Source organism: Mytilus galloprovincialis, chromosome 10, assembly GCF_965363235.1.
Source record: "Mytilus galloprovincialis chromosome 10, xbMytGall1.hap1.1, whole genome shotgun sequence".
In the NCBI taxonomy this organism is placed as follows: domain Eukaryota; kingdom Metazoa; phylum Mollusca; class Bivalvia; order Mytilida; family Mytilidae; genus Mytilus; species Mytilus galloprovincialis.
In genome coordinates, this window is record NC_134847.1 from 4,703,355 (window position 1) to 4,729,469 (window position 26,115).

At 34.7% G+C, this 26,115-nt stretch overlaps 1 protein-coding gene across 5 annotated transcripts; it reads left to right on the forward strand.

The window, feature by feature from the left end:
• The first annotated feature begins 99 nt into the window (after nucleotides 1-99).
• Nucleotides 100-24,738, forward strand: LOC143049692 (uncharacterized). 5 transcript variants are annotated; one of them, XM_076223361.1, is made up of 24 exons: nucleotides 105-317; nucleotides 2,821-2,902; nucleotides 3,741-3,863; nucleotides 4,335-4,469; nucleotides 4,925-5,056; nucleotides 6,914-7,036; nucleotides 7,284-7,430; nucleotides 8,080-8,211; nucleotides 8,432-8,569; nucleotides 9,281-10,318; nucleotides 11,152-11,679; nucleotides 12,508-12,771; nucleotides 13,609-13,740; nucleotides 14,751-15,014; nucleotides 15,509-15,640; nucleotides 16,949-17,212; nucleotides 17,707-17,838; nucleotides 19,786-20,049; nucleotides 20,940-21,071; nucleotides 21,774-22,043; nucleotides 22,545-22,676; nucleotides 22,924-23,055; nucleotides 23,224-23,355; nucleotides 24,491-24,738. In XM_076223361.1, the coding sequence occupies exons 1-24, from the start codon at nucleotides 251-253 to the stop codon at nucleotides 24,528-24,530; spliced, it is 4,935 nt and encodes a 1,644-aa protein (XP_076079476.1). In that variant the 5' UTR covers nucleotides 105-250; the 3' UTR covers nucleotides 24,531-24,738. The 5 variants fall into 5 exon arrangements, with proteins under 5 accessions (XP_076079480.1, XP_076079478.1, XP_076079479.1 ...); XM_076223363.1 differs by lacking the exon at nucleotides 23,224-23,355 and having other exon boundaries at nucleotides 103-317; XM_076223362.1 differs by lacking the exon at nucleotides 6,914-7,036.
• The last annotated feature ends 1,377 nt before the right edge of the window (nucleotides 24,739-26,115 follow it).

Sequence of the window (26,115 nt, forward strand, 5' to 3'; positions counted from 1 at the left end):
TAAAAAAATACACGTAAGAAAATTAAATAGAAATTTTAAATAACAATTTGATTCGATCCTCTTTTGTGTTATATACATCTTAGACTATAGGTGGAAAACGCTTTAAATGAAGATAGTGAAATTTTGGACAAGTTTCCTGTCAGATAAGATTTGAAGTATTTACGTATATAAAACCTTCATAATTGTGGTTTATTATTTATAGCTTATTGATACATACTTTGTCCACAGGCTGACGACTGCAAATGCAAAGATGAGAATAAAAATATTGCTTGTTGTTCTTTGCCTTACAACAGTGCAATCTTTGCGGAGAAAATCAGGTAAGGATCATTTATTTTATTTAGCGGATGAACGTTAACTTTTATATTCTAGAGAGGACATTTTATGTTTTTGAGTTTTGCTAATTTTATTCCGCGGCCCTGTCATCCCAAAATTACTTTCACCTTGGTCGCATTTAGTTTCAGCATTTTGTTCGATTTTCTTTTTTTTTTTTTTGAAAAGTTTATTATTTTTCAATATGCGTTATGTTAAAAAGTCGGTTAACGTCCCAATCGTTTCAAAGTTGCAATTGGGGCTTATTAATAATCTTTAGATTTTTTAGATGGTACACATATTCACTGGCTCACACAGTAACACGGATATTGGAAAACTTATTAACAAGCATGCAGAATGTTTGTATGTACATGTATTTCTGTCTTCATACTTTTATGAATTTCGAAAAATGAAAGTTTTATACCATAAAAATATGTATTTAGACAGTTGATATATAATTTGTAGCATTATTTTTGTTAAAACATATTTATTTATAGTAGAATAGGATACAATTACTACAACTTATATTAATCCCTTTCCACTTTGCAAGTGCGAGTGCTGCCTTGTAGCGGCATTAGACTGTCCTTTTACAAAATCTACAAAGGCGACTTTTACTTGAAAGAGATATTTCTCTCAAAACGGGTCAGACATTTATCGCCCCCTTCTCGTAAATGGTGCATTCAGTCCCTGAAAATTTTTCCCTGGAACGGGGATCGAACCAGAAACCTTTGTGATAGTAATCCGATGCGCTAACCACTACACGCTCTATCTAATTTGGCTCTCCTTATGAATTATGAATTCATGATGTCATTAAATAAATTCAAAATGAAACCTAAATAAAAGACGATTTGAATGGGGTCTTTCATTTCTTTATTCTTTTATTTTTTATACCATTTATACCTATTATTTATTTATTTTTCCGATTTATAGTCATTCGTTATGGTTCAGCACCTAATTATTATCTTTTCTTTTTTTGTTGTTGCCTATTTTTCTCTATTCTGTATTTGTCTAGCCATTTATTCTGCACTGTTTGGCCATGTTTCTCTATTCTGTATTTGTCTAGACATTTATTCTGCACTGTTTGGCCATGTTTCTCTATTCTGTATTTGTCTAGCCATTTATTCTGCACTGTTTGGCCATGTTTCTCTATTCTGTATTTGTCTAGCCATTTATTCTGCAATGTTTGGCCATGTTTCTCTATTCTGTATTTGTCTAGACATTTATTCTGCACTGTTTGGCCATGTTTCTCTATTCTGTATTTGTCTAGCCATTTATTCTGCACTGTTTGGCCATGTTTCTCTATTCTGTATTTGTCTAGACATTTATTCTGCACTGTTTGGCCATGTTTCTCTATTCTGTATTTGTCTAGCCATTTATTCTGCACTGTTTGGCCATGTTTCTCTATTCTGTATTTGTCTAGCCATTTATTCTGCACTGTTTGGCCATGTTTCTCTATTCTGTATTTGTCTAGCCATTTATTCTGCACTGTTTGGCCATGTTTCTCTATTCTGTATTTGTCTAGCCATTTATTCTGCAATGTTTGGCCATGTTTCTCTATTCTGTATTTGTCTAGACATTTATTCTGCACTGTTTGGCCATGTTTCTCTATTCTGTATTTGTCTAGCCATTTATTCTGCACTGTTTGGCCATGTTTCTCTATTCTGTATTTGTCTAGACATTTATTCTGCACTGTTTGGCCATGTTTCTCTATTCTGTATTTGTCTAGCCATTTATTCTGCAATGTTTGGCCATGTTTCTCTATTCTGTATTTGTCTAGCCATTTATTCTGCACTGTTTGGCCATGTTTCTCTATTCTGTATTTGTCTAGCCATTTATTCTGCACTGTTTGGCCATGTTTCTCTATTCTGTATTTGTCTAGCCATTTATTCTGCAATGTTTGGCCATGTTTCTCTATTCTGTATTTGTCTAGACATTTATTCTGCACTGTTTGGCCATGTTTCTCTATTCTGTATTTGTCTAGCCATTTATTCTGCACTGTTTGGCCATGTTTCTCTATTCTGTATTTGTCTAGACATTTATTCTGCACTGTTTGGCCATGTTTCTCTATTCTGTATTTGTCTAGCCATTTATTCTGCACTGTTTGGCCATGTTTCTCTATTCTGTATTTGTCTAGCCATTTATTCTGCACTGTTTGGCCATGTTTCTCTATTCTGTATTTGTCTAGCCATTTATTCTGCACTGTTTGGCCATGTTTCTCTATTCTGTATTTGTCTAGACATTTATTCTGCAATGTTTGCCCATTATTCTCTTTTTATGTAAAGCTCTTCCAGACCCTCGTGTAAGAACAATCAGTCAATTTGTACCCTCCGTTTCTCGTCCTCCATACGTCCACAGTGATACATTGTAAACTGGAGAAGACCCTTTTTCGTCTCTCGCCATCGTAACTCGTTATGAATTTTGTCCTAAATTTTCACAAATACAACAAATGTACGTACAATGTAGCAAAATTATATAATGTATTACAGTTTAATAATAACACTTATTTACCAGGTCCTAAATGTAACAAGAAAAGTGGTCCAGTTTGTGCTCAAAACGGGAAAACTTACAAACATGAATGCGCTGCAATTAGGAGGTACGTATACATACATGCATATGTATAATTATATTTTATAAAGTGCCCGGAACACACTTAACAAGTTAATGTCACGAATAGGCAGGATTTGATGTACTCATGCATGATTAAGGATCCTTACACTTACTTGACAATATAAAAAGCAAAGGACTCTTGTATTGCTGTTCTTATCTCATAATGTCACATTGAGGCCTTCAACACGGAACAAAAGGATTTCATGCAACGGAGAGAGCAATTTAGCAAGTATATTGTGGTTATGTGAAATACACTACATGTATCTTTTCATTATGATTAATGATGCACGCTCATATAGTTTAAAAAGCAATACAGTGAAAACTGTGTAAATAAACCTCTTCGGGACTGCAGATTTTGTTCGGTTTTGGCCAATGTTCGGTTTTATCAGGTTCACAGCGCATACAATTTGATATGACGGTGCTTTAGAACATGTTTGGTTTATATAGGATTCGGTTTAGCCAGGTTTCACTGTATTTGAAAATCTTATAAAATACTTGTTAGTTTTTCATGATAGTTTTTAAAAGAAAAAAGGCACCATTGCTAAAAAATTTAGTGAGAATTATTTCCCGCCAAATTTTCAATTGATAATATCTTAAAAAACAAAACATGACACGGATTGTCATTTGTTTCTTCTTTTCACGTTTATTTATTTATATGCTATCAATTCATAATGGTCTTTTAAAACGCTTTAAATTACTTTAAGACAGACCACTGAACATCTATAAACATGAAATACTGATTATAAATAATCTTTTGAATGAGACTGTCAAAGAATGGCCTCCATAGAAAACAAAATCGTTATTATATTTATTTTTTATTTCAGAGGATTAGAGATAGGGTGTAAACATGAGTGTCCGTGTACACCATGTGCCTGTACGAAGAACTACACACCTGTATGTGGAGTAGACGGGAACACATATTCCAACATCTGTCAGGCAAGGTGCAAGTAAGTATGGAATCCGCAGACGTTCATGTTTATCTCCGGGTTTTATTCAGGTTTTACTCTGATAACTTCTTCCAAAGCCAAACTTTATAAGCTGTACATGTTAATAAGGCAAACACTTGATCACGTTGTCAAAATTGAAAAACACGCATTAAAGATGACTTTGTCCAAACGAAATGTAAAACCTTAAATATGTTGACCGGGAAATTTAGATGGTTTACGACCATTTTAAAGATTTTAAGTCTTTCTGTAGCTAATAAAGGAATGATTGAATATCTATATTATTATAAAACATTACGCAAAAGAAACACTTTATTGCTGTTCTTCATCTCAAACTCACAGTGAGGTGTTCAACATGACGCAAAAGCGTACCCCTCACTGCTAGCTAATAAAAGCCAGCCTGTAACATTCGTTTTAAGCGCAATTCTTTTCTTGTTGTCGAAAATGCTACATCTGTGCATGCTTTATTTACAGAGGAATAAAGGCACGATGTCAGCGTGAATGTCCCTGTAAGCCATTGAAATCATGTGATACATGTGGGAAGAGAAAAAAGCCCGTATGTGGTGCCGATGGAGTAACTTACAAAAATGGATGTTCGGCAAAATGTCGGTGAGTACTTTTCCGTTTAAATTAGGTCGCTAAAAAACTCATATCTTTGTGTGTGTGTTTTTCTTCGGTACTGGACGATTTGGGGCACAGTGGTTTTGATATTCACAACCGGGATTTTAAACAAGGTTTCAGGCAATTAAAAAGATAACGTTTTCTTCCTGATAAATGAACAATATTTTAATATGGACTAAAATTTTATTTGATACACATTCTTCACTAAAACTAAATTATTGATACTAGCTTAAATTGGGATCCAGATATGTGTTTTATAAGAATTGCACTGTTAAGGATCGTTTTGACGGTGCCAGTATGCCGGTATTTATATCTTACTAATTTAATTTTGTTTACAGTGGTATAAAGTTGATGTGTAAAGGTATGTGTCCGTGTGAAGGACCTTGAAGTTCTCTGTGTGACTGTAGTTACTTTTCTCACTATTATTATTTTTGTTTTTACAGTGGTGTGAAGTTGACGTGTAAAGGTATGTGTCCGTGTGAAGGACTGCCGCCGTGTGCCTGTAGAAAAGATTACAGCCCTGTGTGTGGCGCTGACGGAAGAACATACGAAAATGAATGCTTAGCAGGTTGCAAGTATGCACTTAATGGAAATAAATGATAAAAATGATTAGTCAGAGATTACTCTGGCTGTTTTGCCAGACAAGCTGGGGTCGTGGGGCGTCAAGAGCTCGTCCTATATCAAAAAGTGGGTATTTGTGCGTCCAAAATAGATGCGCTGGTTCGTCGCTTCTAGTGCCAACTAACGGCCTTGGAATTATATAAATCGGGTACCAATTTGTTCATTTTTTATTATCTCTTCATTTATGTAAACTTCACCTACCTGTCACCCTTTATTTTCTTATATTCAGACAGTTTTCACAGTGACCCATCGATTTCTGCATTTTGACTTTCATTTTCAAAGATTATCACGTGACCACGAGAAAAAAAGTGATGATTTATGCAAATGACCATAATCTAACACCTCGTTCATTTACGATGCAAGTAATCTAAATGTCCGAGGCCTTCCGACTGTTATCGTGGTTGGCTGCAAAATGCTTAATACCGATCTCCTCTAAAGGAGGTGAAAACTCTTGATTGGCCACTAAAGTTAACTACCGATCTCCTATAAAGCAGGTAAAAAAACATAAATATTTGCATATTTGCGTTCCGAGGTCTCGAAACTTGACGTCCATTTGAAAATAAAAATAAAAATGTCTGAAACGATGGGTCACTGTGAAAACTGTCTGAATATAAGAAAATAAAGGGTGGCAGGTAGGTGAAGCTTTAAGTTACATAAATGAAGAGATAAATGAAAAATGAACAAATTGATACCCGATTTATTTAATTCCAAGGCCGTTAGTTGGCACCAAAAGCGACGAAGTAGCGCATCTATTTTGGACGGGCAAATATCCCCTTTTTGATATGGGACGAGCTCTTGACGTCCCACGGCCCCAGCTTGTCTGGCAAAACAGCCGTTGGACGTCAGAGTAATCTCGGACTAAGAAATGATGTGCTGCAAAGTTTATAATAGATTACCACTTAGAGTAACTTTTCTGACAATTCTGCATGGTCAGTGGAAACGGAAATCATACAAAATCTTTTATTTTTTGATTATTATAGAATACGAAAATTTCGTATTCTATAATAATCAAAAAATAAAAGATTTTGTATGATTTCCGGAAATTTAAGTTCGAATATTGTCATGACTTTTTTGTGCTCGTGACGTCATGAACGTTTTTCATGATATATACTCCTTAAAAATGGAATTGAGTGGTTTATTTAAAGGTGTGCACCACATTTTTTGGGTTATTTCGAATAGACAGAAAAACATAACAGTTATTTCTTAATTTTATACTGTGCATTGTAAAAAATGTATGTGCATGTCACTAAAATTTCAAAATTGAAATACTGAATATTGCTTACGATGTCTAGTGCATGTACCAAGATGAAGTTTATCGGCATGTTAAAACTAACGTTAATGATATCGCATGTTAGTTATAATGCATTTCTTCTTCTTTCAACATGTATTTCAACATATTTCAGTTTTGCTACAAAAACTGGCATATCAATTTCTAACGTGTTTTTTAGTAGGGGTTCATGTTACTCAATATCTTGTTTTTGCACGGCAATTGTTCACTAGTGTTTCTCTTTTTCTTTTGACCGTGTTGTTGTTTATCCTTTTTTTCAGTAACGAGTTTCTATTGCCCCTTCCGGTATTTTCCAAAAGGAATTTAAAATTTACTTTAATGCAAATTGTCTTCTGTGATGTCATTTTTTTTTCATATCAAGTTCAAACATCTTAAGAAACACCTTTTTTTGATAAATGTTCTTAAGAGAGAAACTAAACAAATAAGATTCTAGATAACATTTGCATGGAAAGGGTACTTTTTTAACCATTTCTACAAAAGCATGCTTTCTTTCTTGAATGTCTTTTTCTACGCTTTATCACAGAAATTCGACTGTTTCATGCAACAATGAATGTCCGTGCCTGGCATGTGGATGCAAACCAAGAAGGAAACCAGTTTGTGGAAGAAATGGAAAATCATACATGAGTAGATGTTTAGCTAAATGCGAGTAAGTTATAGACAATAGACTTTGAAAAAATTTCTCAACTTACACAATGTCTTACTTTTGCTTTTCCAAGTCAAAAGTTATAAGTTGTTGTGTAAACAAACTATAATTGGTAAATATCGTTTTACAAACGTGGCTTTAAATGAACATTTTGTTATAAATGAAAAATGGTTATTAATTTGGGTGCTTTTATCATCATTTTATAATTACTTGATAATCATAAAATAAAATATTAAATTTATTTTGACAGTGGAACTAAACCTAGATGTAAAGGAGATTGTCCTTGTGAAGGTCAAACAAAAGCACAGGATATAAGATGTCTCTGTAACCGGAAGTTCCAACCAGTCTGCGGCAGAGATGGGAAAACTTACAACAACCCTTGCATGGCGAAATGCTCGTGAGTATTTTTATTTTAAAAAGCTTTAAATTGTCAATATTTTTCTAAAACATTCGAAATTTTAAATTTTAAGTTCGAAGACTAACTTAAAAGCCGTACCTTAACCTATAATGGTATACTTTTATAAATTGTTACTTGGATGGAGGCACTCATACCACATCTTCCTATATCTTTTCTATTATATTTTTTGAAATAGAAGAGTTTGATACACAAAACTTGTATACCTTTGTCCGTTGAAAATGTTTGTCCAAGACATAAATGGAAGCGAAAATTGTTAAAATGGTATGAACTGGGAGCGGGGATAGATCATATTCAGATTGAATATAAAAAAGAATTTGTGGTATGATTGCCAATGAGACAACTCTCAACAAGAGACCAAAATGACACATACATTAACAACTATAGGTCACTGTGAAAGTTGCTTTTGGGTTGTTGATTTTGTTCTAGCTTTTTGGTAAACTGGTTTAGAAATATCATACGATTTACCTTTCGAATATTCTAGTATCGATAGTATAGGTGTCTTCATTTTCATAAAAAAAATCAATATATAATACTATATAAGATTTTAACACATAATCATAATTCTAAGGGTTTTAAGTCTTCCCCAAAATTATTCCTTACTTTTAATTTGCCATTTTTATCATTACAGAAGAGCTAAAATACAATGCAAAGGCCAATGTCCATGCAGGGAAGAAAAGTTATGTAGATGTACCAGAGAACGGAAACCAGTTTGTGGACGAGATGGCAAAACATACAACAATAACTGCATGGCGGAATGTCGGTAAGTACATGTATACACTCAAACTAGTACAACTCATGTTTCATTTAAGAAATGAACCTCATCCCACGAACATTAAGTGCAACATATTTTATCATTAGGGTTTAACGGGACAAATAGTTTAACTTGAGACTAGAATGTATCTTTATCTAGATGAAAAGCAAAAGCAAATACTCCTGTGGAATAAAATAAAGCAAACAATTGTTTTTTTCGCATTTTGTAGAAACGTTTCAGTTGAATGTGAAGGTGAATGTCCATGTAGTCTAACATCAGACAGGTTATGTTTGTGTACCAGAGAACGGAAACCAGTCTGTGGAACTGATGGTAAAACATACAGCAACAAATGTATGGCGAAATGTCAGTAAGTCAATTCATAAATTAAACCGATTCAAATTTAATTAAATTCCAGTCTGCATAAGGTTGTTTCATGCACATCAGAAGTCTGGTAAGGAACGTTTTGATATCACATTCGTCATTAGTTTAGGTTAGCAGGAGTGCGACCATCCATATATGTCAATGCTTCAAACGCAAACAAAGATGACTGCCTCGTTTTGGATATCAAGACATTTATTGTCTCGTCATTTTAACATGGAAAGTTTTAGTCTCGAATGTAACTTGTAATTGAGTTCTACAAAAATGCTTTTGTTCCATGTACTAGTAAACCGAATGACAATAACGATTTAATGGTTTCGTGCGTCGTCCGAAGTTCTTTTCTGAATTAATATCTCCATCAGGAAAACTCAAACCCAAATAATCAATACCCAAGGATGTATATGACCAAATCAAGCGCAGACCTATATGTAGTCATATTTATCCAAGGAAATTGGAACCTCAGATTCTTAAGCATTTCCAATTTCATAAACGGAAAAAACTGTAAAAACCTTGTTAAATATCATATAAGTACTGAAGCAGTGATAACTTAGTTGGCGATACCCTTGGAAACTAATAGTTTACAAGCAGTTATATTGACCCAAAAAGAAAGTAACAATAAAAAGAAATTAATGCATCTATCGATCTCTGTGAATGTTGAGAGGTTTCAATTCACTTTATGATAATTATACTTATCTTTCAGTGATGTAGCCATTTCGTGTAATGGAGAGTGTCTATGTACAAAACCTTGCATTTGTACAATGGACTACAGACCTGTTTGTGGCATCAACAATAAGACCTACAGCAATAAGTGCAATGCCGACTGCGAAAATACTCAAATTGCATGCGATGGGGAATGCCCTTGCAGAAAGCATTGTATATGTACCCTAGATTATCGACCTGTATGTGGAACTAACGGCGAAACATTTGGAAACAAGTGTAATGCCGATTGCGCTAATGCTGACGTGGCTTGTAATGGCGAGTGCCCCTGTAAAAGCAAATCCTGTATTTGTACTATGGACTATCAACCAGTATGTGGAACAAACGGGAAGACCTATGGGAACAAATGCAACGCTGGTTGTGATCAAACAGAGGTTGCATGCAATGGTGAATGTCCTTGTAAAGGCACATGCGCATGCTCAAAGGAATATACTCCAGTGTGTGGTACCAATGATGAAACATATTTAAATAAATGTGAAGCTGACTGCGTTGGGGTGGGTGTGGCCTGTAAAGAAGAATGTCCATGTCGAAATACTACTGATCAGTGTGTATGCACAATGGATTACACACCCGTATGTGGAACAAATGGCCAGACATATGGAAATAGATGCGGGGCGGATTGTGCTAGGGCTATCATCGCATGTGATGGAGAATGTCCATGCAAAGACGTCAAAAAACCTTGTCTCTGCACGATGGATTACAGACCAGTCTGTGGTGTTAATGGACGGACGTATGGTAACAAATGCCAGGCTGATTGCGATGGAGCTAGTGTCGTTTGTGATAGTGAATGTCCTTGTGGAAATACAAAACGGCCTTGTATATGTACATTGGACTATAGACCTGTATGTGGTGTTGATGGGAAGACATATGGTAACAAATGTGGGGCTGACTGTGCCGATGTTGAAGTGGAATGTAATGGCGAGTGTCCTTGTCGGAGATTGTGCCAATGTACCAGAGAGTATAAACCTGTCTGTGGAAGTGACAAGAAAACATACAGTAATAAATGTTTAGCAGCATGCAAGTTAGTATTTACAAGCATCATTTTCTTATCGATTCCGAATTAGTATGTGTATGAGTCACGCATTTAAAATTAGCATTGTTTAAAAACTTTGTTATCATTTCGGAGAAAAAGTAATTTTAAGTAGAAATGTCAAAGTTTCTCCCTGGACTGTCAATTATAATGAATTGCACAAGAGCTTAGGTTTCATACAGGATTAATTATTTGAAAGTAATTTTGAATGTGATCCTCAAAAATATGTTTATTTAAATTTGCTTTCTAAATATTTAGATTTTCGTTCGAAAACATATTCTATTTCCATGAAAAGGCTTATCATCTGTAATGTGAAGTACATTGAAACTTAAAACACCCAAGTAAAATTATGCACAAGCTGACTCAGGCTTTATATGCCTTTGATAAAAAATATTTACTTTTTCCGAACGATTTCAGCATTTCATAAATATTTAGTTTACATAGACATGATAGAGGGAACAAACAATGATGTTTTATGACAAAACAGAAGTGCTGAATATTGGGCGGATGATATTATCGAGGACAAAAATGTCCACCATTTGTGGCTTTGACCTTGTGCTTGTAAAACCTCGTCAAATGTATCAGGCTAAGAGTTTAATTTTGCATTCCGTCTGCATCAGACACCTTATTGGCTTAATGGAGCTTCAATAAGTAGGTTTGATGCTTTGATATTAAATTTTGAAACAGTGTATGCCCTTCGACTAATAATGTTTAATGACCTTGGTATCTTATATATTTTATCAGTCATTATCGTTAAATATTCGGAAGTAAAAGTTGAGTAACGTTTTTATCTTTTGTATTTTTATTTTTCATTTCTTTAACAGTAATGCAGAGCTCCTCTGTAATGACACATGTCCTTGTAAAGCCCCTTGTTACTGTATGGCTAGCTATGACCCTGTCTGTGGTGTTAACAACAGAACATATGACAACGAATGTGGAGCAGGCTGTGATAATACTGATGTTGCATGTAAAGGAGAGTGCCCATGTACGAGCATCAGAACACCATGCGTTTGTACACTTGACTATCGCCCTGTATGTGGTGTTAATGGCCAAACATATGGGAACAAATGCGGTGCTGATTGTGCGGAAGTTGACCTTGCCTGCAGGGGAGAATGTCCATGTAATAAAAGTGAAGCCTGTATCTGTACAATGGAGTTCAGACAAGTCTGTGGAGTAAACGGAGAATCGTACGATAACAAATGCCAGGCCGATTGTGAAGGTGTCGAGATCGCTTGTAATGGTGAATGTCCGTGTAGGAGGAACAACCGATTGTGTCAATGTACTAGAGAATATAAACCTGTATGTGGAACTGACGGAAAGACGTATAATAACAAATGTATGGCTGAATGCAAGTAAGTTAAATGTAAATTATATAGAAACCTGTGTGTGGAACTGATGGAAAGACGTATAATAACAAATGTATGGCTGAATGCAAGTAAGTTAAATGTTAATCATATAGAGAAACTTGATGAAAATCATGTTTTATTTGTGGCTTGACTGTTCAGATTTTTATATTTCCTCTTAAAGTTGATGTTGTGTTTTCCTCGGTTTCAGTTTGAAACCCTAATTTGTTTTCTCTCTGTAAATTTATGAATTTTGAACAGTGGTATGCTATTGTTGTCTTTATTTGATACTAGAGAATAGTTTTCATGTGTTTTGATACATATTAATACAACAATAAGTTGGCCTGTAGGACTCAAATGACTTAACGAATCCATAAAGTCGACAAATACGATGTTGAACAAAAAGACACATCATTTTGTAAACAAATATACAACTAATGACATACACTAACTAGTGCAAATTTTGATACAACAACAGTTACATTATTTATCAGGTTTTTTTCGATCTATGAGTGACTGTCCCTTTGGTATCTTTCACCCCTCTTTGACATTAGTTTTGTCATTCATATGTCAATTAAGTCGTCTCTCATCCTCGCTATGTATATCTCGAATGATTATTGAAAGTAAAATAACAAAAAATACTGATCTCCAAGGAAAATTCAAACGGAAGCCCCTTATCAAATGGTAAAAACAAAAACCCAAACACACCAAACGAATGGAAATTAACTGTCATATTCCCGACATGGTACAAACATATCCGTATATAGAAAATTGTGGATTCAACCTGGTTTAATAGCTAGCTTGAAAGACAGTTTTACTCATGTTTTTATATTATAGAGGTACACAGATCCAGTGTGACGGTAAATGTCCTTGTACAAGATCCTCAGAAAACGTTTGTGTTTGTACACTGGACTATTCATCGGTGTGTGGGACAAACAACCAAACGTATGGGAACAAGTGTGGAGCAGATTGCGCCAGAATACCTATAGCTTGTAACGGTGAATGTCCTTGTAGGAAGGAATGTATTTGTACAATGGATTACAGACCTGTATGTGGAGTTGATGGGACAACTTATGGGAATAAATGTGGAGCTGATTGTCAGTAAGTATCTTAAATTTAGAAACCCGCAATGACAAATTATGATAACGAATGAATGTTTCATTTGGTTATTTTCAACACTTATTTGTCTTTTGGTCGCTTTTAGCCATGACATAGTTAGTTCGTTTCCGTTTTAGAGGTTCACATATCTCGTTGGTATCTTTTTTTATCTCTTTGATTTGAAATCAAAGAAGTGTGTTTTGTAAGGTGTATTTGGCAAAACCTTTTAGGAATGTCCGGTCCTCAATGCTCTTTTACTTCGTACTTTTTTACCTTTGTTGATTCTAGCGTCATTGATGAGTCTTTCGTAGACGAAACGCACGTCTGGCGTAAATACAAATTTTAATCCTGGTACATGTATATATTTTGAGTAAATAAAAACAACCACTGGGTCGATGTCACTGCTGGTGGGGTTTTTATTCCCCGAGGGTATCACCAGCCCAATACGTAGTCAGCACTTATGTGTTTACATGAATTATCATTGATATAATCATGATTATAAATTAACTGTTTACAAAACTTTTTTTTAAAGACAAAGGCTTTTCTACCTAAGGAATTATAGATAACCTTAACCGCATTTGGCAGTTTTAGGAATTTTTGGTCCTCAATGCTCTTTAACTTTGTACTTTATTTGGCCTTTTTAACTATTTTTTTATTCGAGCGTCATTGATGAGTCTTTTGTAGACGAAACTCGAGTATGGCATATATACAAAATTGTAATCCTGGTTTCTATAACGAGCTTGTTGTGTGAATAACCTTTCCTTCCTGAAAACAATCAAACCAGGAGACCAACGGCACGATGAATAAACAATAAAATAAACAAATATTTTGTTTTTGTAGAAATGTTCCGATTGAATGTCAAGGTGAATGTCCATGTAGAAAAGAAAAGTTATGTAGGTGTACCAGAGAACGTAAACCAGTCTGCGGACGTGATGGAAAAACATACAGCAACAGATGTATGGCAGAATGTCGGTAAGTTGATTTCACAGTAATCAAAATTGTATGCATTTTTGTGTAAATCAAATTGCAGTTTTCGAAGTTAGTCGTGATTGCAAATTTATTTTCTCTTGGAAGTGTTTGCGTGAAAGTGTTTTTGCGCTTTGTATTCATCTAATTAATGAGTTACGCCTTTTTTTACTGATTTTTTTTTCTTTTATTTATGTTGTGCTGTTACACCACTGTCCAATGTATGGGGAGGATTGAGCAAACATGTTTAACCCCGGCTCATTCTTTATGAGCCAGTTCAAAGCCAAGAGCCTTTAGCTCAACGGTTGTCGTTCATGTCTGTACATGTCATATTTGTTTTTCGTACATTGTTTTCATAAATTTAGCTGTTAGTTTCAATTGAATTGTTTTGGCGTATACTAGCTGACAAAATAGTATGTGATTTTGTAACTGTTGAGGGCTGTTCGGTTGCCTATTATTGCTTACATCCACTTCATTTTAACTTGTTCGGTTATATGTCTCATTGGCAATAATATCACAGCTCCTTATTATCAAATTCAAGTTCACTTTTTTAACACAACATTTTGAATATTTGATTTGTTTTACACTGTAACCTGTATAGCTATATTCAACTAACTAAAAGAAACAACAAACAAGTAAAGGACTGCCTATTATGTATCAACTTTCGTGTGTTGTCAATATTTCACGCTATCCAATTATCTATCAAGACGAACTTTGACTTTAAACTATCGACGATAATACAACCCGATAAACATACATATATAGATATATAACAAAAATCAAACAGTTGCAAACGTATACTGACACCTTTGTTTAGAATTGTTTGATTTCATATTTTAAATTAAAAGTATATGTATGTCATCGTTTTACCTGTGTAAGAGTGATTTTATTGGACCGAATTAGTCAACAAAATGGGGGTTTTCCTCGTGGCTCCCTTGTTTCACATTTCAATACTGACTTTTTTCTAATGATATGATACAGTATCTACAACATGTGAATGTCCTACCTTTTTACAGAGATGCACAGATTCAATGTGAGGGAGAATGTCCATGTAAAAGTTCTGAGGACAATTTGTGTATTTGTACAATGGACTATTCACCAGTATGTGGAATCAACAACCAAACGTACGGGAACAGGTGTGGAGCAGATTGTGCCAGCACACCTATAGCTTGTAACGGTGAATGTCCATGTAGGAAGGAATGTATTTGTACAATGGATTACAGACCTGTATGTGGAGTTGATGGGACAACTTATGGGAATAAATGTGGAGCCGATTGTCAGTACGTACAAACATTGTAGAAACCTGTAATGACAAATTATGACAACAGACAAACAAATGTGTTCCTATTTTGTTGGTTTTTTAACACTTTTATTTGTCTTTTGGTCGTTTTCAGCCATGGCATAGTTTGTTCGTTTTTGTTTTATGGGTTCAAATATCTCGTTGGTATCTTTTTTTATTCTCTTTGTTTTAAAATTGAAGAAGTGAGTTTTGTGAGCTGTATTTGGCAAATGATTTAGGAAATTTTGGTCCTCAATGCCCTTCTTCTTCGTACTTTGTGACCTTTTTATCCTTTTTTGTTCGATCATCACTGATTAGTCTTTCGTAGACGAAACACGTGTCTGGCGTAGATACAAATTTCATCCTAGTTAATATGATGAGTTTATTGTTTATTGTGGAAGTAATTTATTTCCCCCCGGAAAACAATTATACAAGAGAACCCATGTTACGTTGAATAGACAATTACAGAAACAAATATTGTTTTGCTTTTTGCAGAAATATTCCGATTGAATGTCAAGGTGAATGTCCATGTAGAAAAGAAAAGTTATGTAGGTGTACCAGAGAACGGAAACCAGTCTGCGGACGTGATGGAAAAACATACAGCAACAGATGTATGGCAGAATGTCGGTAAGTTGATTTCACAGTAATCAAAATTGTATGCATTTTGTACCCCGCCGCATTTTTGCGCCTGTCCCAAGTCAGGAGCCTCTGGTCTTTGTTAGTCTTGTATTATTTTGATTTCAGTTTCTTGTGTACAATTTGGAAATTAGTATGGCGTTCATTATCACTGAACTAGTATATATTTGTTTAGGGGCCAGCTGAAGGACGCCTCCGGGTGCAGGAATTTCTCGCTACATTGAAGACCTGTTGGTGACCTTCTGTTGTTGTTTTTTTCTATGGTCGGGTAGTTGTCTCTTTGGCACATTCCCCATTTCCATTCTCAATTTTATTGTGTAAATCAAATTGTAGTTTTCGAAGTTAGTCGTGATTGCAAATTTATTTTTTCTTGGAAGTGTTTGCGTGAAAGTGTTTTTGTGCTTTGTGTTTATCTAATGAGTTACGCTTTTTTTTTTACTGATATTTGTCTTCTTTTTTTTTACTTATGTTGTGCTGTTACACCACTGTCCAATGTATGGGGAGGATTTAGCGCTTAGCGCTCACAAACATGTTTAACCCCGGCTCATTCTTTATGAGCCAGTTCAAAGCCAAGAGCCTTTAGCTCAGTGGTTGTCGTTGGTTCATGTCTGTCATATTTGTTTTTCGTACATTGTTTTCATAAATTAAGCCGTTAGTTTCAATTGAATTGTTTTGGCGTATACTAGCTGACAAAACAGTATGTGATTTTGTAACTGTTGAGGGCTGTTCGGTTGCCTATTATTGCTTACATCCACTTCATTTTAACTTGTTCGGTTATATGTCTCATTGGCAATAATATCACAGCTCCTTATTATCAAATTCAAGTTCACTTTTTTAACACAACATTTTGAATATTTGATTTGTTATACACTGTAACCTGTATAGCTATATTCAACTAACCAACAGAAACAACAAACAAGTTAAGGACTGCCTATTGTGTATCAACTTTCGTGTGTTTTCAATATTTGACGCTATCCAATTATCTATCGAGACGAACTTTCTTTGAAAACTATCGACGATAATACAACCCGATAAACATACATATATAGAAATATAACAAAAATCAAACAGTTGCAAACGTATACTGACACCTTTGTTTAAAATTGTTTGATTTCATATTTTAAATTAATAGTATATGTATGTCATCGTTTTACCTGTGTAAGAGTGATTTTATGGGACCGAATTAGTCAACAAAATGGGGGTTTTCCTCGTGGCTCCCTTGTTTCACATTTCAATACTGACTTTTTCTAATGATATGATTCAGTATCTACAACATGTGAATGTCCTACTTTTTTACAGAGATGCACAGATTCAATGTGAGGGAGAATGTCCATGCAAAAGTTCTGAGGACAATTTGTGTATTTGTACAATGGACTATACCCCAGTATGTGGGATCAACAACCAAACGTACGGGAACAAGTGTGGTGCAGATTGTGCCAGTACACCTATAGCTTGTAACGGTGAATGTCCATGTAAGAAGGAATGTATTTGTACAATGGATTACAGACCTGTATGTGGAGTTGATGGGAAAACTTATGGGAACAAATGTGGTGCCGATTGTCAGTAAGTACAAACATCGTAGAAACCTGCAATGACAAATTATGATAACAAACAAACAAATGTCTTCCTTTTTTGTTGGTTTTTTAACACTTTTATTTGTCTTTTGGTTGTTTTCAGCCATGGTATAGTTAGTTCGTTTTCGTATTATGGGTTCAAATATCTCGTTGGTATCTTGTTTTACCTCTTTATTTTAAAATTGAAGAAGTGAGTTTTGTGAGCTGTATTTGGCAAAAGATTTAGGAAATTTTGGTCCTCAATGCTCTCCTACTTCGTACTTTGTGACCTTTGTATCCTTTTTTGTTCGATCATCACTGATGAGTCTTTCGTAGACGAAACGCGTGTCTGGCGTAAATACAAATTTCAATCCTAGTTAATATGATGAGTTCATTGTTTATTGTGTAAGTAATTTATTTTCCCCCTGAAAACAATTATACAAGAGAACCCATGACACATTGAATAGACAATTATAGGAACAAATATTGTTTTGCTTTTTGCAGAAATGTTCCGATTGAATGTCAAGGTGAATGTCCATGTAGAAAAGAAAAGTTATGTAGATGTACCAGAGAACGGAAACCAGTCTGCGGACGTGATGGAAAAACATACAGCAACAGATGTATGGCAGAATGTCGGTAAGTTGTGTAATGTTTATTGGTTAAGGTAACAAACAAAAATAATCTTGTTGTATATACGCATATTTCATGTAGAAGAAAGCGTTGTGTAGATTTAAACGTTTGGCGGGAGAGTCAGTGGTTTGGCCCATTGGTATGGGGGTTTTGAGAGGTACTCTTGTGTTTGGTATCGGGATCATTTAGAGAACACTCCTATCCAGTAAAAAGTGAATTCGCCCTAGAGAGGAATACAAATTGGGTTCTGTCGATGTTCTTACAGAAGAAGACTGGCTTACAATAGAGAGTACGCTACATAGCTGTAAGATTGAAAGGAGGACAACTTGTACTGGCGACAACTTGTACTAGGTACAAGTTAGTCTAACATTGAAAGTCGGTAGAGCAGATTGTCCCACTCGGAGGACAGACTGCAACAGTCCGCATTGTTTGTTAGTTTTAGACTGTCCCGCTCGGAGGACAAGTTGTATCAGCCACACTGACTGGTAGTGACAGACTGTCCTACTCGGAGGACAAGTTGTATCAGCCACACTGACTGGTAGTGACAGACTGTCCTACTCGGAGGACAAGTTGTATCAGCCACACTGACTAGTAGTGACAGACTGTCCTACTCGGAGGACAAGTTGTACCAGCCCACACTGTCTTGAAGTGACAGACTGTCCTACTCGGAGGACAAGTTGTACCAGCCCACACTGTCTTGTAGTGACAGACTGTCCTACTCGGAGGACAAGTTGTACCAGCCCGCACTGTCGTATAGGACAGATTGTTCTATTAGAAGGACATGCTGTGTTATAATTATATTTGTATATATATTATTAATTGTTTTATTATTCATTGTACTTTTTATCGGCAAGGAACTAGTGTATATATTTTGGTTCATTGTGTATAGGATAGATAGTTATAGTTATTGGTATTGACGTATTGTTTGTGGACAACTTGGATCCAAGTATTTACTGGAACGTTCGTTTAAGATATATACGCCTGGTTACACGTTACAGTTGATTGTCAATTATCAAAATTGTATGCATTCCTGGTGTAAATCAAATTGCAGTTTTCGAAGTAAGTGGTAATTGCAAATTTATTTTTGGAAGTGTTTGCATCAAAGTATTTGGTGCTTTGTTTTCATCTGATTAGTTACACCTTTTTTACTGATTTGATTTTCTTTAACTAATGTAACTTACTTCTGTTACACCACTGTCAAAGGTATGGGGAGGATTGAGCACTAAGCGCTCAAAAACATGTTTAAGCCCGGCTCATTCGTTATGAGCCCAGTTCAAAGTCAAGAGTTTATGTCCCTACCCAATATACCATCATTTTCCAGTGGCAGTTCAAATTTCCCCGACCATCATCACGAATGACCTCTATTATGACCAGACCTACATATTGTATTTATTGTGAACTTGTTCTCGTCCTGAATATGCATGAAATATTTGCCATTGGATGTTAAGCAACCAACAATCAATCAATCATCAAAGTCAAGAGCCTGTAGCTTAGCGGTTGTCGTTGGTTCATGTCTGTCATATTTGTTGTTCGTACATTGTTTTGTTATAAATTAGGTCGTTAGTTTCAAATGAATTGTGTGGGCGTTTAATAGCTGACAAAACAGTAGGTGATTTTTTTAATTGTTTAGGGCTTATCATTTGCTTATTATTGCTTACATCCACTTCATTTCAACTTGGTCACACATATATATATATACATGTATAAAACAAAAATCAAGCAGTTGCAAACGTATATTGACAAATTTGTTAAGATTTGTTTGATTTCATATTTTGAATTAATAATATATGTATGTCATCGTTTTACCTGTGAAAGAGTGATTTTTAGTAGGCCTAATTAGTCAACAAAATGTTTTTTTTCCTCGTGGTTCCCTTGTTTCCCTTTTCAATACTGAGTTTTGTTTAATGCTAGGATAAAATATTTACAACATGTGACTGTACTTCCTTTTTATAGAGACGCACATATTCAATGTGAAGGAGAATGTCCTTGTGAAAGTTCTGTGGTCAATTTATGTGTTTGTACAAGGGACTATACCCCAGTATGTGGGATCAACAACCAAACGTACGGGAATAAGTGTGGAGCAGATTGTGCCAGTACACCTATAGCTTGTAACGGTGAATGTCCATGTAGGAAGGAATGTCTTTGTACAATGGATTACAGACCTGTATGTGGAGTTGATGGGACAACTTATGGGAACAAATGTGGTGCCGATTGTCAGTAAGTACCTCCATGGTGGGAGGGACTTTTTTAATTTTTATTACAGGTTTCAGAAATTTAAAGAAAAATTTTCAAATATCATTTTTTTTTTGCCAAAAAAGGGAGATTCGCAACAGCATGGTGTATTGCAAAAAAGCGGAAAATTGAATATAAATTCGAATCATATAATCAATACTAAGTTATTTGACTACGTTAATTTTATGTCAGAAACCTATTATGTGTCAAATATTTGATTACAATCCAAATTCAGACCTGTAACAAGCGGGAATATTGGCACCATTTTTGTCCCAACTGTTCAGGGTTGAACCTCTGCGGTCGTTTTCAGCTGTGCTCGGCGAAGTAGTTTATTCAAAACTGAATTCATAAGAATATCTATATAAGCCAAGAAAGGACTGGCAGTGTTCTTGTATTTCTAAATTCTTGATCATCAATCAGAACCTATCTTGTAAAACTTTTTTCAAATCTAAAAATCGCGTATGTTTGGAATTTAAAATAAGTAACTGTTGAGAATTAACAAACATAAAAAGACACTTTATAGAATGAAATTCAAAACAGTGTAGCTGTGGCCATTGATTGACACATTAAAATCATCCATTGACTGGGACAATTTAGGTGAACGTTTGTATGTAACGACCAATGCTCACTATGTAGTTTTTAAAGACACTTAAACTATGTGTCATTTGTTTTCATGAAGTGGAATATAAAAACCATCGTGAATCAGGATATTTCAAAAGATATTCTGAAGGTAAAATAAATATTGTATATTTATCTGATTACATCGCCTGCGTTTGTGTTTAGTTTTCATAGAGTTGATTCCACACAACCTTAAAAATTCTTTAATGAAATCAATTTAGTTTGTTTTATGTAAGTTATTTTTTTTTTTTTTGCAGAAATGCTGAGATTGAATGTCAAGGTGAATGTCCATGTAGAAAAGAAAAATTATGTAGGTGTACCAGAGAACGGAAACCAGTCTGCGGACGTGACGGAAAAACATACAGCAACGCTTGCATGGCGGAGTGTCAGTAAGTTAATTTCACTGTTATCAAAATTACAAAAGTGTTGTATTAACGGTTTTGATATCTAGATATAATATACATGTTTATTTATAAATAAGGACACGTGATAATAACTTTTGTATCACATGACTGGTAATTTTCGCAGGTGAATACCGATTAGACCAGCCTCATACCAACTTAGAACTGGTCAAGTCCTTATACGGTAATATGTGGACTCATATAATGCATACGTTTTAATAAAGGTATAATTTTCCCATTTATTAATAAAGGCAACAGTAGTATACCGCTGTTCAAAACTCGTAAATCCATGGACAAAAAACAAAATCGGGGCAACAAACCAAAACCGAGGGAAACGCATCAAACACAAGAGGAGAACAACGACACAATACCAAAATGCAACACACACAGCAACAGACAAGCATAAGACAAAATCCGACGAGAACCACTAACACAACACCAAAACCAAACACACGAACCTGGGACAGAAAAGTACCGTGACACGTCTCACAGTAATGCGAACCCACACCCAAACACAGGAGAAAACAAACGACACAACGGAAACACTAAGTAAAACTGTCACACACACAGAAACGAACTATGATATAACAATGGCCATTTTGCTGACTTGGTACAGGACATTTTTAATGGAAAAAATGGTGGGTTAATATGACAAAATGTAAAAGATAAGTGATGTACTTTTGTTTACAGAGGTGCACAGATTCATTGTAAAGGAGAATGTCCTTGTACGAGAGCCTTGGAAGGTTTGTGTCCTTGTACATTGGACTATTCACCGGTGTGTGGAACCAACAACCAAACATACGGGAACAAGTGTGGAGCGGATTGTGCCAGTACACCTATAGCTTGTAACGAAGAATGTCCATGCAGAAAAGAAAAGTTATGTAGGTGTACTAGGGAACGTAAACCAGTCTGCGGACGTGATGGGAAAAGCTACAGCAACACTTGTATGGCAGAGTGTCAGTAAGTTGATTTCATAGTTACATGAATTCCTATAGTGAAATAAGATATTATTTTTCAAATAAAGTCGTGATTGCACATGTTTTTGTTTGTTTCTTGGAGTGATTTCATCATCGGTGATCGTGTATATTATTTGTCCCCTCAAAATTATGTTTCACAATTGCATAATAACTATTCGTTCACTTCGTACTTTAATCACTAAAATGTCACAATAAGTAGTATAAGACGTGCAGTAATTGATTGATTAATGTGCTATAATAATGATAAGCTGTATGTAATGATATGTAAGTATGATAGTGCACTTCTTTCTTTCAATCTTCAAAACGGCTAAACTATTTAATCTCCGACATTTTGGATTTTTCTAAAGAAAAAGATATTTGGGGATAAAAAGTCATTATTGTGTGTTACAGTGTAGCTAAAACACTTTTTGGTCATTTAAGACATACAGTACTAACACATAAGTTTTACAAAATCGGACAAAATCTTAACTTTTCCTTCCTGTAGAAATGTTGAGATTGAATGTGAAGGTGAATGTCCATGTAGAAAAGAAAAGTTATGTAGGTGTACCAGAGAACGGAAACCAGTCTGCGGGCGTGATGGTAAAACATATAGCAACAAGTGTATGGCGGAATGTCAGTAAGTTAGTTTTTAAGTTGTTAAAATTATGTGAATTCCCTGAATGAAATATGCAAAATAGGTTAAAAGAATAGTAAACCAATTACAATTTTTATCTTACCTTGAATTCCTTACAGAATATGAAAAATAATTAAACCAGTGAATGTTATTCTAACTGCAGAATTATGAAAATATCAATCTTAGTGAAAGGGGTCAATTTAATCACATTCTAGAGCATGGGATAAGTTTCATTCTATTATATTTTAAGGAATGTAGATATCAAATGCGAAAAAGAATGCCCATGCAGGAAACAAAAACTGTGTAGGTGTACCAGAGAACGGAAACTTGTCTGTGGAAAAAATGGAAAGACGTACGCAAACAGATGCATGGCAGATTGCAAGTGAGTATAAGATATTTACTTCATAAAACCTACTCCACCTAACCTAACAACAAATAGTAAAACAAACAAACAAAAAAGTGAACATAAAAAACGTAGATGTCTTTGTCGACGATCATATATGCGTTCAGAAGATTAAAGACATGTGTAAGGTATTGATATTTTTTTAAGGGCTAATGGAGTCGATTGTGAAGGTCGGTGTCCTTGTAAAGCGTCAAGGGCATGTAAATGTACTAGGGAAAGGAAACTTGTTTGTGGAATAGATGACAAGACATATAGTAATAGATGTTTGGCTGAGTGTCGGTGAGTTCACGAAACACTGGAATAATATCTTTCAATTCAACACTTTTGATTTATTTCGCCTAACAAAAACATGCTTTCAACTGCACAAATTCATTCTTGAATACATCAGAGCAACAAAAAGTAAAATCACAAAAATACTGAACTCCGAGGAAAATTCTAAACGGAATCCTTAATCAAATGGCAAAATCAAAAGCTCAAACACATCAAACGGATTGATAACAACTGTCATATTTCTGACTTAAAAATATCTTAGCTTATTACACAATTGGATTTTTCTTGATACTGATTCGACACGCTATGAAAACGAATATCGCTCACAAAAAAAAGATTTTTTTTATTTTGTAACATCAGTACATTCGTTGCAGCAAAACTTTGAAAGCCGACACTATGAAATTTAAAATGAAATTGCCATGAAAATTGAAAAGAGACCCTAACATAACAACCAAAACTATCCACTTTTGCATTTGCTTACGGAAATTGAATATTATGTTTAGATTTAGAACACTGTTATATGAACTGAAATTTACAAAACAAATACATCATTTGAATTATGCAATCCAACATATAGCCTGTTCTATGAAACTTACGAAAAACCACAGGTATAATATTTGTAGAATAACTAATCGAAGAATTCAAATAGAGAAAAATATTCAACGAGTGACCGAACAACACATTAATTCACGAATGCGCGTAGCGCATGAGTTAATTAACAGTACTGTTCGGTCACAAGTTGAATATAAATAGAATAACTAATCGAAGAATTCAAATAGAAAAAAATATTCAACGAGTGACCGAACAACACATTAATTCACACATGAGTTAATTATCAGTGTAGAAAAAGTAAGGAACTATATCTTCTACGCATTCACAATTTGTTTTGATCCGACGTTATCGACGTCTTGACAACGTCTATTGTTGTATGACGTCAAAGGAGTGAAATAACCTCGTTTATTTCACGTGTGAAATTATCGGGTTTTATTTCACTGGGAAATCAATGTAATTCATTGAAACCAATGTAATAAGGAGACTTACTTAAAGAGTAGTTAAATTTATCATAATGCTTCGTATTATTTTTAATGTAGATCAAACTATGCATGTAATGTCATCTCTTCAAATGTTTCTTTTTTTATTTCAGTGATGTGACCGTTGCATGTGAAGGACGATGTCCTTGTTGAGACCCATCTATCAACATTTTCATACCAATATTTTAAATACCTATTACTGTTTGTCGTTTTATCAACATATTTTATTTTTTTATACCTCATTTTATTATATTGTTCATTGTTATAAATGTGCTTTTAAAAATGTAAAACGATTTTTATGTACCTGCTTTTATAATATGAAGTATCATAATTAATAAAGCTTACAGAGCTATACGAATTATATGTTTCTTCCTTCCTTTATTCACGAAATAATAAACAGCAGGAACGATAACTCGTGGCGTAACGTCATTGATATCATGTAATCTTAAATCGATTCAGGAAGACTAATATATAACATGCAAATTTCTAAATTACAAAGTCATATTCAACATTTTCAAAGACCAGACAATAAAGAAACTAAGGACAACTAAAAGAATGCGATCCATGATTAACAAATCTTTTTTTATCTACAGAGACAATTATGTAGTACAAATAACGACACAACTACGGATTCACTCGGCATTCTTCGGAAACAGCTTAGAATTGTAATTTTGATCTATGATTTGTGACGTTATGTATAGCGAAGACAACCTTTTTCAATATAATTCTCTATTATATCATTAATTGTTTAATAATATACGAATATATTTAATGAGGCAACGCAAACTTCCGACATGGTCTCAAATTTCTGAGTTTTTTTTCAAAGATGTGAGAAACAGTCCATAAAATTGAGAATGGAAATGAGGAATGTGTCAAAGAGACAACAACCCGACCCTAGAACAGACAACAGCAGAAGGTCACCAACATTTCAATGCAGCAAAAAAAAATCCCGCACCCGGAGGCGTCCTTCAGCTGGTCCCTTAACAATATATATACATATAAAGAAAACCAAATACCAATATGAAAATAAGTTTGACTGTAAGTGCTACAGATATTAATGGTGAACGGAGGAATGCAAAAAAGGCAGAAATATAAACAAAAATCACAGACAATTACCATTCTTAACCGGTTGGTGGTGTTTATTGTACCATTTTGAAAGATGTAAGTCACGGATATTGTTTTCAAGCTACAGGTTTTGATAGAAGTTTGAGAAATCATATAACACACTTGTTGTGTTCAATAGACTGTCGGCATTCCAATGGGAACCTATTGTGCCCCTCTTCTGCCGACTTGTTTCTTTATTAATATGAGGCTGACTTCATACAGGAAATTCTTAGGAAGAAAGATAAGAAGTTAGCAATATCGATGTTCTCTCACTAAATAATTCAAAATTTGGTGATTATATTGAACGCATCTATCCCATCGAACTAGAGATAAAGGATACAACAGATACAGTTAAGTCGGCCTCATATCTTGACTTACATCTAGAAATTGACAATGAGGGTCAGTTGAAAACAAAACTTTACGACAAAAGAGATGATTTCAACTTTCCAATTATGAACTTTCCATCAGCACTTGCATACGGGGTATATACCTCTTAATTGATATGATATTCCCGTGTGTATTTCATATCATGATTTTCTTGATAGAGGGTTTGCTGCTCACAAGGAAGCTATTAAATCAAGAGTTCCAAATGGTGAAGTTAAAATCATCCCTTCGTAAATTTTACGGACGCCAT